General features: G+C 33.0%; 4 protein-coding genes across 4 annotated transcripts; 2 read left to right on the top strand and 2 right to left on the bottom strand.

The window, feature by feature from the left end:
* Positions 1-18: 18 nt before the first annotated feature.
* Positions 19-1527, bottom strand: LOC143149808 (death-associated protein 1). Its single transcript, XM_076317475.1, has 3 exons — positions 1344-1527; positions 1079-1178; positions 19-694 (listed from the first exon to the last, which is right to left on the bottom strand). Exons 1-3 carry the CDS (start codon positions 1390-1392, stop codon positions 535-537), a joined length of 309 nt encoding a protein of 102 aa, XP_076173590.1. The 5' UTR covers positions 1393-1527; the 3' UTR covers positions 19-534.
* A 643-nt stretch (positions 1528-2170) lies between these two features.
* Pig-f (phosphatidylinositol glycan anchor biosynthesis class F) lies at positions 2171-4234 on the bottom strand. The gene is made up of 2 exons (XM_076317473.1): positions 3919-4234; positions 2171-3839 (listed from the first exon to the last, which is right to left on the bottom strand). Exon 2 carries the CDS (start codon positions 3819-3821, stop codon positions 3123-3125), a length of 699 nt encoding a protein of 232 aa, XP_076173588.1. The 5' UTR covers positions 3822-3839; positions 3919-4234; the 3' UTR covers positions 2171-3122.
* Positions 4152-11436, top strand: Ltn1 (E3 ubiquitin-protein ligase listerin). Its single transcript, XM_076317470.1, has 22 exons — positions 4152-4323; positions 4620-4829; positions 4890-5156; positions 5246-5361; positions 5436-5790; positions 5868-6055; positions 6153-6288; positions 6380-7066; positions 7149-7359; positions 7431-7776; positions 7846-8335; positions 8421-8536; positions 8636-8786; positions 8863-9041; positions 9127-9310; positions 9393-9567; positions 9644-10004; positions 10065-10211; positions 10294-10424; positions 10486-10889; positions 10966-11133; positions 11208-11436. Exons 1-22 carry the CDS (start codon positions 4279-4281, stop codon positions 11265-11267), a joined length of 5127 nt encoding a protein of 1708 aa, XP_076173585.1. The 5' UTR covers positions 4152-4278; the 3' UTR covers positions 11268-11436.
* A 451-nt stretch (positions 11437-11887) lies between these two features.
* On the top strand, positions 11888-15122 carry LOC143150059 (natterin-3). Its single transcript, XM_076318057.1, has 4 exons — positions 11888-11898; positions 12628-12827; positions 13775-13918; positions 14752-15122. Exons 1-4 carry the CDS (start codon positions 11892-11894, stop codon positions 14836-14838), a joined length of 438 nt encoding a protein of 145 aa, XP_076174172.1. The 5' UTR covers positions 11888-11891; the 3' UTR covers positions 14839-15122.
* The last annotated feature ends 647 nt before the right edge of the window (positions 15123-15769 follow it).

Here is a 15769-nt window from a genome sequence, read left to right as displayed (position 1 = left end):
GTGCAAAAACACGAAAACTTGAAGACAGAATATAGCAAAGTATTCTTATTTCCTCGAGCACACTACACCTTGAAATGCATACTGGTCCCGAAGATAGTTACATACGTATACTCTATAATATAACACACCTGATATCGTGCATCGATTACAAAATAGCGATAAGAGCGTGCTAACGATATCGTAATCTAATGATTGAATCTGTGCGAACGCTACTCCGGAAGGCCGGAGTAAGTCGGTCGCTCAAATGCTGCTTCAGGAACCTCACGACGCTGCATTAAAAATAAATTGTTTTCTCTCTTAACAACAGTAATAAACTCTCGCGAGATACTTCGTTTCGCGTTACATGAAACCACAGCTTCTTGGTAAACAAACCTTACGTTATGCTATAAAATTGTTAACACGCAGACATACCAGTTCTGTATCCCACAGAAACTTTCAATTATGTACTTTTTTTTTTCTTTTTAATTTAATATTTAAATATACGGGCTCCTGTTCTTTCTGACAGCCCACTTTGACAGACAATGTGCACGTTGTTCACTTCCTGGGTTGCTGAATAACGATGGGACGCGAACAATGCATTGGACGTGTATCGTGAGTTGGTATAGGTTTTTCGTGGAAGACTTGTACAGCTTCTGGAGGAAAATCTGCATTTCCCTTTGCTGGAAATCCACTGATCATTATAGTTTTGGGTGGACTGAAATAAAATTTAAATTAATAAAAAAGTTTATTTGTCCCGTAAAATTATTAGAAAAATTTTTTATAACTCTGATCTCATCGTGATATAAAAATTTCCTTATACGCTATCGCTTTATTAATACCATATTGCTTCATTTATGTGCGTAATACGACAAATGACGTTTATCGCAAATATGGCAGATATCGCGAATCCAGCGGTACGTGTATATTATTGGCTTAAAGAGTTGTTATCCACGAGATTATTCTCGTCTTCAACGTATTATGATATTTTATCCAACGATCGAACAAATAACACTACTTTTTGCGCATTAATATATATTTTTTTATCTATTCGTCGTACTGCGGAATTATCCTTATTGTACTTTTAAAGATATCTACTTACCTACTCGACGGTCTACTTTCGTCCGCATCCTTAATCGGCTTTATTTCCCGTTCCTCTTTCGGAATTTTATGCTGAGTAATTCGCATACCACCCGCTTTTACTAAAGAAAAAATGTAAAACGCATATTATCATTGAAAAACGTTAAACAATACAATCAGATGGCCTTGAACTATCCAGACAGGTGCGCAACGACGTCACTCGATGGATCGTGTAAACACGTTAACCTTTTCCATTTTTTAAAGGATATTAAGTTTCGTTTCGTTACCTGCAGGAGGGTGTCCACCCTTAAGTTTACATTCCACTGGACTTGACATCTCTATACCAATTGACAGATAAAAATGTGATTATAATTGCTTCGCTCCTGGAACATACGTATGGCTTGTTGCACTACGACACCAATCACACTGATTCGATGGCGGTCGGCACTGTAATGACTGAACGATGGCAGTGGGGAGTTGCCTTTAAGACGTACATGCCTTTCGCTTTATCTTTGTATTGCATTTTGTTTATATCCGTGTGAAACGCTGAGTCAAGTGTGTCTCCCCAGGAGGCCTTAATTCGTGCAGTTTGGGGGGGAATACGGTACGATAAACGTAACCCCATCTCTTTCTTGATAAATTTCTACTTGTTTCACGAATGAAACGCTAGATGGAACTACTACATTACGAGACCGCAGATAAAGTACAAAATAGACCAGACTGCCGGATATTCGATGCAACTCAATAGGAGTTGTATCCCATGTACCTACATACCGACTTCGGGAAAAATCAGTGGTTTGTAGCATATTCTACATTTAACAATGGTGATCCTATAATTGTGACAATAAGTTCCATTCATTCTCACAACTTGATGTTGGAGTATGGTACTGGAATACGTGAAATTAAGAATATTTTCAAAATTACAGCTAACACCTTACTAAACTTTTCCAAACTCCATTTACTCCCAAACCCTTCTCGATAATATCTTATGTTCTAAGGAGGGAATAATTAAACAGCACTTAAAATTTAGTATCTCTTTTTTGGCTCATAATTTATGACCACATAAAGGAAATGAAAACAAAATGGAAAGAGAAAAAATCTGTTTATATTCCTCGAAATAAATTTATTGAAATATATCAAAGTTACAAAAATATTCTTAAATTTTAATAAAATATCCATACTTTCATACATTTTTATGCGTTATAAAAGTGTCTTGTGTTACCGTATTCAGAAACTAACTATACCTACATATAGTTCAGAATTCTAAATTCCCACCCAATTTTCTCGGTATATATTACCCACATTATCAATCCTCCATCGCGAATATTATCGATTATTTCTTACCTAATACAATGCGTTCAATTTTTATCCTTTTCGTTTCTAGATAAGTCGTCGAGTGAAGATTTAAAATCCAAGATTTTATATTTTTCTGATAGAATATTTAATCATTTGAAAATGTTGGTAGGGAAACTGAATAAATAAAATGATTTGTGTACTTCTCAGAACTATTATAGATAAATTTTCAAATTACTAAGAACGAATTATTACACGAGGCAACCATTCGCAATTTTTACAACAGAATAGAAGTCTGTTCCAAAGTTCATGCCTAAAAATATTGTTAACCACGCGTTGATATAGGAAACGTGATAATTTTTTCTTAAGACAATTTAATTTTATTATTTTTTGATCGCGATCATTATCGCATAGTCTATATCAAAAACTTTACGTAATAAGACCTATTTAATATGATTTCTTAAATAGATGTTCTTATTTTGTATGCAATACTTATTTGCTATTTTATCTGCTTTTATAACATTTACCATCTATTGATCATTTTCAGAACATGTACTGTGACATACCTTTGCACCACTGTTAAGTATAAAATCTCTTTATTAAAATGCAAAATGAATTACTGCTCAGAGTAGACTATTTAAATGTAAGAGATCAATTTATTATAAAATTTCCTAATGTGTAAATGAATTACTACGTGTACATATTATATTTATCAAAATGATGGGAATTTGTAATATTAAATGTTATATAGCTATCTGTGTAATCATTAATATTTATTTATGAAGCTTTTTACCTAATCTTAACATAGGTAATGTCTTTGCAAGAGTAATAAAATGTGCAATCATATAGCCAAAAAGAGCACCCATCACGCATGGTATTGGCCAAGTTTGCCATGGACGGTCCCAATCTAATGGAATTACAATAGCACCCAACCATGTACCTAAAAGTGTTGTTTGAATATTTATTTTTATAGCATCCACTAAAATATTGCTCTTCTGCGACTGTGTTCCAATCATAATTTCTATTACACTATCCACTCCTAAATGTAAACTTGCAGGAACAAATGTAAGAGTAGTCAATGTAACAGTGAGCATTATAGTTTCTTCGTGATGCATAAATGCAGGTGCACCGAACAATATAATTACAATATAGTACACAACTGACAAGAGGAAAGCTACTAACAAAAATTTCAAAATTTCTTTTAGGTATTTTGACCAAGACTTTCTAGTTTTCGAGGATGTCCGTAATTCAGTTTTTCCTATAATTACTGATTCAGAATGAAACATAGGAAACAGTAATTTTATCACTTCTGCGAAAAGTAGGATTAATAATACTGGAATAAACTTGTACTTTCCCACATTGTACAAGTTGTCGTTTAACTTGAGTAATATTAGAATACCAGGAAAGTAAATGCAAGTGAAAGAACAATATAACAATAGCAATCTTTGACTCAATTTGTTTCCAACGTTCATGTTGATAGTCTCCTTAACCTGCAACGAAAATTTACACGTGTTCATAGAACAAAAAATAACAGAAAGGAACGTTTGCATACATTTAGTAATTTCTTACTTGGCATAAAATAAAACAATTCTTCCAAATTTACTGTTTGTTATGTTATCATATTTATGCAATATATCATCGTGTTTTATTATACCATTTTTCTTTACAACAACTAACGAAATTTTCATACATATTATTCTTTAGCAAAGTATTAACGTCAAGCTGCATAAAAATTCGAATATTATGCACTAGTTAATTCTAATTTATTATTAAATTTCGGTAAATATACCACGGTTAGAAAGCGTACACGTCACACCCAACATTCAAAAATCAGTTGTTGCAAACGTGTTTCTGGCAGAAAATTGAACGAGCAAAATTAATGTCTAATTACAAGATCCTTTGTTTCCCGTTGTTCTTGCAGTAATTATCATGGGAAAGAACAAACAAGCGCAACGAACAAAAAACAATCTCAGAGTAAGTGAAAGTTTATATCAATAGTAAAGCATGATTTGTAAGAAATTATAGGTTAAATTTTGTTATTGCAAGAACAATAATCTCAATTCTTCCATTGAATAATTAAATTTTCCATGGAAAATAGATAGTAGTAGTGATTTAATGAATTACAGTATGTAGACAATGAAGTAATTAAAATTTTTTGTGGATTACTGCAGTAAGATTTGTCTATATTGTTCATTGCCCAGTGTGTTAAGAAAGACTTAAATTTTGTATTGAAATATATTTTAACATTGTTAATTATCTGTGGTTTTTAGCCATCAAATAGCAGTCGAAGTGCAGAACTTCTGGGTACTGCAACGTCAAATTTTGTTGGTTTCTCAGCTGTTAAAGATGGTGGATACGTACCTGTATTACCAGGTTTATCACTCTGTAGCATAAATGAGATAGAAATGAGCAATGTTGACAGTAATTTTCAAATAGTGTTAAAGAAAATGAATAAAAAAGATGCAACGACAAAATACAAAGTAAGTGCAATTCTTATTACATATATAAATAATATTAAAATTGAAATATTATATTTTTAGGCTTTGCAAGAATTTGCTGTCATGTGTAGAAATTCAGAATTGTCAGCTGTTGAGGGAATGTTGCCATTTTGGCCACGGATATATTGTGCCTTAGCTATAGATGTAGAACACAGAGTACGAGAAGCTGCACAATTGGCACATGCGGCTGTTGTGAAACGTGTCGGCAAAAGTATAGCAATGTATTTAAAACAACTTGCAGGAGCTTGGTTCACTTCACAACATGATACATACCCACCTGCAGCATCAGCTGCTAATAATTCATTCAATGTAAATTATTATATATTGACCATGAAATTCTGTAAATTAATGATGTTGATTTGTATTGTTTTAATGGGAAATCTTTTATGCATATATAGGATACATTTCCATCCAAAAAAGTTATTGATGCCATTGTGCATTGTCAATGTGAAATTTTAACATACATCTGTGATAACATTACCATTCATACAGCCCAGTCTTTGTCTCCACAAAAGTATGCTTTATATTTACGTAAATGTGAGGACTGACTATCAAAACTGTATTATACTAATTTATGTATGTTACTAGGAATCTCACTGTAGAAGAAATGGAAGCAAAGTATCAGAGGGTATTAATAGCAAGTTTACAAGGTTACAGTTTTTATTTAGAGAAAATTCCTGTTCAGGAAATAGAGAAAATGATTGATATTCACCATAAAATTATAAATAATAACAAATTCTGGAAATTAGTAAAGTATGATGCTCCGTCAGTTAAAGCAGCATTTTTTAATGTGCTAACATCAATAGTTAGGAATGCTGCACTACTGTTGCAAGAACAAAAAAAGAGAACTGTAACGACTATTATGAATAATCTTGATGAAACAGAGCCTTCAGTCTTATCTGCTGTATGGGAATCTATGCTTGTAACTATAAATAAAATAGAGGTAAACAATTGTTATTTATACAGAGTTTAATATTTTAAGTTTATAATTGAATTACAGAATATTCCTTTTTTTTTTAGGATTGGCATTGTGTAGTAAGTGTTGAAAAACTAGTATTGCCAAAATTGTGGCGTGTTTTACAAAGTGGGGGACAATGTTGTGCTAGTATTATTTACCCGAACTTGTTACCACTTATTAGTCAGTTTCCAAAACTAAACGTAGATGTTCAATATTTGTACAAAAACTTTTTTAATAATATGCAACGTGGGTAGGTAATCGATCAGTATAATAAATATTTAATTATTTATAATAAACTATAGATTATTTTGAGCGATAGCTTAAAATATGTTTCTTTTTTTTTTTAGATTTCTCGTAAAAAGCGTACAAACGAGCCGTTCAGAAATATTTGCAGTGGTAACGTCATTTGTTGAATGTTTGCGTTATTCTATTCTTCTGAATGTTAATAATGAAGATTTATGTACTGCACTGCTTAAAGAACAGGTTCTTCATTTTATTTCACATATTTATACTAAGTATTAATGCAACCTTTTTTGTAGAAAGAATATTTAGGATTTTTTATCAATTATTTCAGCTTATGCCAAGCCTGGAAATATGTTTACGGGAAAATACTCCTATGAGACAAATTCTTTTTTGTGAAATTACACATTTAGTGCGATATTGGAGTAGAAATCGATATAATGTAGATTATGAATCATATTTTCACTTAATATACACATTTTGGTGCGAACTGAATATATTATTCGATTCGGTTATAAACGTATCTCAAAATTTTGAAACATCCAATGTTTCAGATGTAAATAATTCCCAAATTGAATTCTTAGTTACATTGAAAACAGTGCCCACACATAGCCGTAAAAATTTAAAGGTAAAATTTTCTAATCCAGAAGAAGATGTAGAAACTGAATATCAAACGCAAGATATAAGAATTGATACTGATGTTGAATTTCTCAATGAACTCAATGATTTTGTCAATTCCCTTTGCATAAAATATGTTAATAAAATCATTGAACAACGCACAAAAAAATATGTCACATGTTTAAATAAGCTTATAACTGGCTTTGAGAGTGAAAACCTTTTTACAAATCGGTCAAACACTTTAAAAATACAAATAGACTTCTATAGTTTCTATGATCAAATTGTACAAAGCTGGTTACTGGACGAATCAGCAGGAACCGAGGATATAGTAGAATTAATTTTCAATCTTATTAGGTATATGAATGATGATGAGAAAAATAATGTTTTAGAGTCACTGACACAGGTAAGAATTAGTCACTTTTTTATACAATTTTGTACAAATTTATAAAATTGCCCACAATATATTTTTATTTGTGTACTTTCAGTTCGAAAATATTGTAATAAAAAAAAGTGTTATACAATGTGCTCTATCGAAGAAATATAGAAACGATCTAACAGTAAAAAAATGGTGTTCACAGTCTACAATAACTAGTCTATTATTAGATGTAACAAAGGAAATTGCTTCAGGGAATTATTCTGATTTAGAGAAAAATCAGAATCTCATTTTATTAGCTTTTGAGTCTTCTGATGATGGCAGTAAGTCTTTAATATTTAATAGCATTACAGTTTATGAATACAGCAAATAATTACTCCAATATAATTTTCAGGTTTATTGATAAAAGAAGAGGGAGTCAATGAAATTGTATCTATACTTTGTAATTCAATTCATGAAGTGGATAAAACGTATTTGTTACATTTTGCAAAATTAATTTCTTGTATTGTACCATTGACATGGACTCATAAACGGTTAACATTAGGAGCTGTACAACTATTACAAATGCTTTTTGATTTGTGCTCTCAGGAATATTTTATTAATAATTCCACTTTTATGAAAACAATGCGGGATATATGGACCAAAGGACTTCTGGAAGCTATTCAAAAACTATCTTATCCAGCACTGATTGAATTAACTAAAAAGTTTGCAACAATTATGTGGAAGAAGATATTTAATTCGTAAGACAATTTGCATTATCTATGAAATATTTTTATTCTTTGCTTTATAACATGGGTAATACTTTATAGAAACGAAGAGCATGCCAAAGAAATATTGGTGGACATAGCAACTGATTTTCTTGAAGTTATAATTAATAACCAGGTTCACATAGATGGAGACTATGCACAAGAAATTATTTTAACATTCTTAACAGATTCTGATATAACTACATGGATGGCTGAAGTAACTGGAATAATACTGTATGGTGAAGTAATAAGTGGTAAACTCTATGTATCCACTCTTGATCAGAGCATACATATCTATCAGAATTGCGTGCCCATTAATTTAACTAGTAATGCAGTAATGGATAATACTGAGAATTGTTTAAAATGGGCATTGTTTAATGTAAATTTGCTGAATACTCTTTGCTCAAGATCAATTAATAGAGATGAAGAGAAAGGACATAATATTAAAAAACCATTGATACACGATATGAATTTACCGGGAGTTACAAAACTTTTAATAAACATTATATACTCAATTATTTTGGGGCGAATTTACATAAATTATTACAAATCCGTAAGTGTAATAATTTATAGCTTTAAAATATTTAGTTTTTCTAAAAAGAAAGTAATATAATTCTTTATTGATCAATTCGTTCCAGACTAAATATTACAGCAATGTAATTAAAATATTAGTAACTGTTCAAAATTGTTTTAAACAAATACAAATGTACATTAATGAAGACACACACAACGAAATTGTTCATTACATTAAAATGCAAGTAATTTTTTCCGTCATTAGTGATTACTAATTGTACTATTTATTTAATTTCATCAATCTATTTTTTAATTATTTAATTTCAATATATTTTTGTAGGAATTATTCAAAATATGGCAGTATGTTATCGTACATAATACAGTTTTGTTGTACTGAAATATGTATGAGCAAAAATCAAGAAGAACTATATAGAATATACAACAACAATGTATCTATAGGAAATAATGAAATGAATCTTCAAGGGCAACAGGTAGTAAAATATGAATGTTACAACCTCTTGTATTGTTTGGAAATGTTTTATATAATGATCAAATATTTTACTCCAGATTTTATCAATACTTCAAAGTTCGGAAAACACTTTAGTAACATCAAATGATGATATTCGTGAACTTATAGTAGAAAGAAGTACGCTCATTAATGAAAAAAATAGTTTAAACTACTGTAGCATTTTTGAAAAACTAATATCCTTGGAGAAAGAAAACACTATGTTATTACTTCTTGATTGGTATCTATAATAATTTTACTTCATAAAATTGTATAATATTTATTAATCTAATTGTAAAATAACATTTATACTCCTTTCCTTATAGCGATATTTCTCAAACTTCGTGGGAAAAATTAACTGTACCTCTGGAAGTTATAAGGTTATTGACAGAACTCGTAACAAGAACTCCTTCTAAATTAACGTTCAAACACTGGAATTTTATCCTAATATCTTTAGTTCTATGGCAATTTTCAGTTACTAAATCTAAACAAAATGCTAATGACTTTAAGGTTTGCACACAATAGGCTTCCTTATGTAAAGTAAATAATCGTTTTCAATTTACAATATGCATTTTTTTTTTCATTATTATAGGTATCTGCACTGACAGTAGCCGTATGTCAGCTGTATCTTGCGATTCAGACTTTACTCAACAAGCATGAACAGGAAGAGATAGAAAACTTGCCTCAAACATTGTTAGATGAATGGAAAAATGTTGTTGCTGGTGACATACAGGGTGGAATTGTTCAATCCTGGATGTTTTACGCAGGTATGTCTATTCCAAAAAAATATGACACCCAACTTTGCTTTTTGTTTTTCTAATTTATTAAAAATACATTTTACAGATTCGTATAATAAAAGGACAACAACTTTGAAACCTGTCATAGTGTTGGATTATCTAGGAAAAGCGGTAAAAATGTCAAACGGAAATATACTATTCAAAAATCAATCAAGTGTATCACTTGGAGAACCCATTGATTTGAGCTGTGCTGTAGAATTGTCACTAAAATTATTTCAATCTCCCGTAACTAGTATACAATTAGGTGCATACCATCTGTTAAAACATGCAGTACCAGTGCTAGTAGAACAAGATAAAGCAACTCTAGAATTAGAAAATTTTGATGTAAATACGTTGAACATTAAAAAAATGAAAAATGTATTACAAAATACTGAGATCATCGTGAACACTATTTTAATGGATTTCAAGTAAGTTTTTACATAGTGCATGCTCATGGTAAATATATTATTAATTACTATATTTTACAGATTATGCGATACAGTTAGTTGTACCATTCAACCGTACACGGATTCCTATACATACATGTTGGGATATTTACTATCATGGGCCATTATACTAGATATGTGTGCGAATAATCATAGAAATTTGTTATATCAGTATGCCGAAATACTTAAGTAAACATTTTTTTTAATGTTTCTTAAATCTTTAACATTTGATGAATATTTTTTAAGAATCTATAATGGTTTATTCTTTCAGAGATGACTTTTTCCCGAATTTGTTAAATAACATATTCCGTCTAATGCCGGTAGAGGTGCTTCAGGATAACAAAAATAAAAGTGTAAAGTTAATGGAGATTTTCTCTACAGAGCCATCCCTTGACTTTGGAGGTATTAATTTTTTTATAAATAAAATTTCTTTGCAAAAATAATTTATTTACAATGTTTTTAGAAAGCTGGACCGAATGCAGATTAGATCATATAGTGTGTTGGTTGTACACAAATAGTTTAAGGTGCTTACCAGTGTTGGTAAGACAGTGGTGGAGCACTGCTGACAGTAGAGTCAGTGCTGCAGTAGACAAGGTCACAACGCATTATATTAGCTCTATGCTTTGTCAGGAGGAACTTCTGAATAACAGACTACTTAATATTGAAAACATGCAAGTGAAAGTTCATCCAACTTTCCGTGAAGTTGTAGCCTTGTATCAAATGGATGACACAAAACTGGAGCTGAACATTACGTTACCACCTAATCATCCTTTGGGACCAGTTACGGTTGAACCTGGGCAATACGTGGGTGGAGCTGTAAATTTGCGGAATTGTCATATGCAGTTGTCCATATTTCTTACGCATCAAGTAACGGTTTATTAATAGTTACATTAAATTTGTGGTTAAAAAAGATACATTTCGATAACTGGTTTCTTCCTTATAGAATGGGACTGTGTGGGATGGTCTTGCATTGTGGAAAAGAAACTTGGATAAAAAATTTGCTGGTGTCGAAGAATGTTATATATGTTTCAGTATTTTCCACATAAATACGTACCAAATACCGAAACTATCGTGTCATACGTGCCGCAAGAAGTTTCATACAGCTTGTCTGGTATGTCTTTTGATCTTTGTAATATTCATAGATTTGATTAAAACTGTTTTTGAAAGTTACATTTTTTTTTTCAGTACAAGTGGTTTAGTACATGCCAGAAATCTACATGCCCAGTGTGCAGAAACGTATTCTAATTTTCTTGTATTATTTATGAAGAAAATTTGTATCTCTAATAAATTAATATTTGTACATAAAGAAATTAGCAGCAAAGATTTATCATCGATAAATGTTGCGTTATATGATTATTGTATGTCCAATGTAAATTACGTATCTAGATAATAAATGTGAATTTATAATGACATATTAAAACGGAACAATTTCTTAAAGAAACATTCTCAATTTCATAATTTCACAACTAAAAGTAAAAAATAAATTTCGCGAAACTTTATTTCAACACTAATTATCCTTTCAGTTGCATTCAACTTCGATGTAGAAGTGATTCTTTCTGTCGAGATCCATATTTGAGAGAAATCCTCCAGAAATTTCCCGACAAATTAACTCGCGTGACGATTACCATAATCTACAAAATACTTTAAATGCAATATCGTACAAAATAATTTTCTCGGTAAAATGTCTTCCATCATTGATATTATTAATCAATTTATCTAACTTTCAAGAACGACGATACCATTCTACAGTTTGAAGAGAACGTAAATTTTACAACAAATATACGATAAGATTACGATAGCTTTTAAGCAGGTGTTGATCCAAGATAAGTATCATTCCCCTTTGAAGTATCAGACAAAACAGACTCCAAGATGCCAGGTAAATGTTAAAACTACACACAACCAATTCTGTCAATTAAAAACTTTTTAAATTCGAGAAGCTTTGAAACATCTAATGTACATATTAAATATTTCACTTGGCAACTTTTCAATAGACATTTATTGTGCTTACTAATTTACAACGTTATTTATTGCATTTTAATTTTATTAACACTATTTATCTTAAGTGTACTGTTTATTTAGTTTCGGTGATTAAATCGAAATTCAAAAATTTGATGTAAAATATAAAAGAATTACGAATATTTAGTAAGAGTTGTCGAATTATCAGCTACAAAATATGTTCTATAACAATTTTATTGAGATCCGTAACGTTAACGTTGCTTAATTTTATTTTCATTTTTAGCGTTTATGCGCTCTTATTTATTTCACATTTATGTCAGTTATCATCGTTTCTACTATCACGTTTATTTATCGATTATTTTATATAAAAAATTATTTACAGTACATCCCTGTACAAGGTGATAACAACAAAGATGCAATATTGACACGATTTTACGATTTCGTTTACTGTTAGTTATTGAACGAAAGAATGTTTTTGCCATATTTCTGTTTTAAATTGAAATAAAATCTTTTCGTTAACGCTTGTTCCTCTCGCTGTACAAGCGTTCGCTGTAGACGTACCGAACAAGTTATCTTGTAGAAATCTTGTAGTCGGTAATACGTAATTAGTACATAGTTTATACGAGTTAAACAATTGCTTGCATCGAAGCTTACAGATGGATCCATCAACACGGGGACCGTGGTGTGCCTAAAAATGCGGTTGTTGGAGGACGGGATATCGATGGATGCACCATCTACGTCGGTAGATGCTTTCACGAAGGCGATATGCTTCCTGCAAAAGTGATTCCCGACAAAAGTGTTGCCTACGTGTGTTATAACGGTGAAGAACATCCTAAATCCGATTTCGAAGTAAGTATCTTGATAAAACATTTACGCGTTTCTCTCTCTTAAAATTAACCGGTCTTCGAATACTTCTACAACTATGTACCTTGTGATATTACTGCGAGTGTAAAAGAGTCCAAGGATCATCCATAGTTTTTCCCTATTTTTCATTGAAAACGTTCTAGTTCGAGAAAAGTATACTTTAAATTCCTTTCGGGTGTAGCTCGTTATCGTATATTCTGTTGTACAGAGAACAGACGACGAACCGGAACAGTTGTTACAATGTGAAGAGTTAAAATAACTCTGCAAATATAACGCAACCTGAACGTATTTGATGTAACGTATATGAGGTGCGTTACACGATCCTAGATATTCGCCCGTTTGCAATATAATCTGACGAACATCGGCGGTGAAAATCTCCGATAACGACGCTATCTTTTTTTTTCGGGGAAACCGATTAAATTCAAGGTGAACTAGCGGATAAGCTAGCCGGTTCGGTGATTTTAACGAATGATAAATCCTTTCTATAATGAACTTAATTTCCTGATGCAACGAAGCGGCCGGGCGACGCACGTAAACACGGAATTGAGTTTTCGTGTCAAGGCGAAGTCGTTTTGCCTCGGGAAATAGGAACACACTTTGTGCGATTTGCATCGAAGTTTGGTTTTACGTCACTTCGTAAAAGAGAGAGAAAACAAAAAAAATAAACGAAATACAATTATCTCGAGACACTCGGGTGTCTTTTCTATCACCGATCGGTCACTTTTACTTTTCAACTTTTCGTTTGCACGTGCTCAGTTTTCGGTTCATCATCGTCGATTAGATATACCGATTGTGCATTCCTAGAATTTCGATCGTCGAAAAGATTCGAAGAACAACACGTATCGATGTATCGTCGCGCGCAAAACTTACGAGTACCGTAAATGTATAATTTCGATATTTGTTTGTTTCATTGTTTTTTTTTTTCATTTCAGGTTCTGTGCCTGGGTGAATTCGCATGGGAGTTCGCCAGCAACGGCAGTGTTCCAAGCGACGCGATAGTCGCAGGACAAACTTCCGATGGAGAGCCTCTGTACATCGGCCGTGTTCTCCATAATGGATCCCAAACAGTTGGCAAGGTCGGAATTGGCAGTACCTTGTATCGTGCGGGGAAATTTATTTACAATGCTCGTGTCGAAACGGTTCTCAAATGATAAATCACGTTGTATTTTTAATTGAGCGTTTTATCAAAGATCGGGAAGCAATTTCGGTTTAACGGTGACATATCTTATCTTAATTGTTTCCATCCGTTTCGGCCGGTGCCGTAAGAGAACAATAGAAACAAAATATCACCGTCGAACCAAACCGTTTATCAATCTTCCTCGTTGATCTCAAATTATAATTAACGCGCGAAACGAGTTAGAGAACGTACGAGAACCGTGGGAAGACTCTTTATGAAAGGAACAGTTGGGACGTAGAGAGTAATCGTTAGGGTATTGCGTAGATGATATTATTTAGATTTATATTGATTATAATCGTCAAAGAAAAGGTCGTTATTATTGTAGTTGGGGCATGAAGCAATTGGTCGTTCAAGGCTACTTATGAGGAACTATCGCTGCCAAACCGTTCGGCTACCTCGTCGATTCTATTTTTGTCTTTCGAACAGGGAAGCGAGCTTGAACCGTATTCAGATACGAACACGCGACGTAGAATACGAATAAGACACCTTTTTAGCGCGGTTGTCTTTGAAAAGCGACCGTTTTTAATTGTTTCGAGCTAGTTCTGCGGCTACGTGCTGTACATACGCGTTGGGTGACATTAGACGGTCGTAAGTAAGGGGCACGACGATTGTTCCGAACTCTGAAGCCTTCCGGGCAAGTTGGCCAGACGTAAAACCGGGGATAAAATCTTGCGTGAAAACGGGGGTCGTATCTGATGTGGCCTCCGGCAATGAAAATTTTATCTTTTACAGGTCCAACCGAGTCACGGTTGCCTCTACATTCCCTTCGACGGAGAAGAGTTGTCCTTCAAAGACTACGAAGTCCTCGTACTCAATTGATCGGTATAAAAATTAAGGCTACAATTATTACGATGCATGTACAATGTACCATTAACGTTTTGCATTATTAAATTTAGAACCCCCACGACCACGTAAACGAAACGATAAATAAATATCCTTTGTTCTTTGTAATTTCTCTCGAGGATCGATGGTACGAATGGTCATTCTAACGACTTACCGTAAAATATATTACTTCCTGTATCTCGTGCAAAAAGAGGTAAAAACTGAAACATCACCGATGCGTTCAACGCGAAGGTTGTCGACGACATTAAACACTGTAATCGGAGAAATCTTATTTTCTTTACCGCGTATTGTTAGCTCCATAAAATTTGCGAACGTTTCACCTTAGCCGATCTTCAATCTTGGTGTAGACTTTTACGAAAAGTTGTTTCATCGGCAAACCGCACCGGAACAATCCGTGAATCTCAAAACTTGGCAATATTTGCCAAGTGCGATTGAGTAACAGTCGCGACTAATTCGTTTCATGGAAACCGTGATTGTATTTTAAGTACTCGTGTGTCAAAAACCGATTAAATTCGTTAATAACGCAACACCAGAGGCTGCCACGATAACATGCAATTCGAAGTAATTATCTCGAGCGCAATTTCCGTGAAAAGAGAGGAAATCGTATCTACCGTGCATTCGAGCATACCGTTGCGTTCGTCCGTTGAAACGGTTTGTTCCGAGTTGGAGCACACAACGACAGCGGATGTGTCGGGGAAACATCAAAACAACAGGCCCGTCACGGCTCTGGATCGAATACTTTTATAGCATCGCTCGAATTGCGAGCATTACTCACTTGAAGACGTCATACGATCGACTTAAGTGCCAGGGCCGCAACTCAAACATCGAATCCGGTTACTCGTTCGGCGATCATCCCCAAAATCGTTGGATCTCGAGCCCCGATCGTTCTCGATCCGACGATCTCGGC

Source organism: Ptiloglossa arizonensis, chromosome 8 (genome assembly GCF_051014685.1).
Source record: "Ptiloglossa arizonensis isolate GNS036 chromosome 8, iyPtiAriz1_principal, whole genome shotgun sequence".
In the NCBI taxonomy this organism is placed as follows: Eukaryota; Metazoa; Arthropoda; class Insecta; order Hymenoptera; family Colletidae; genus Ptiloglossa; species Ptiloglossa arizonensis.
The sequence above is the reverse complement of the archived record's forward strand: the minus strand, read 5'-3'. Positions and strand labels throughout refer to the sequence as shown.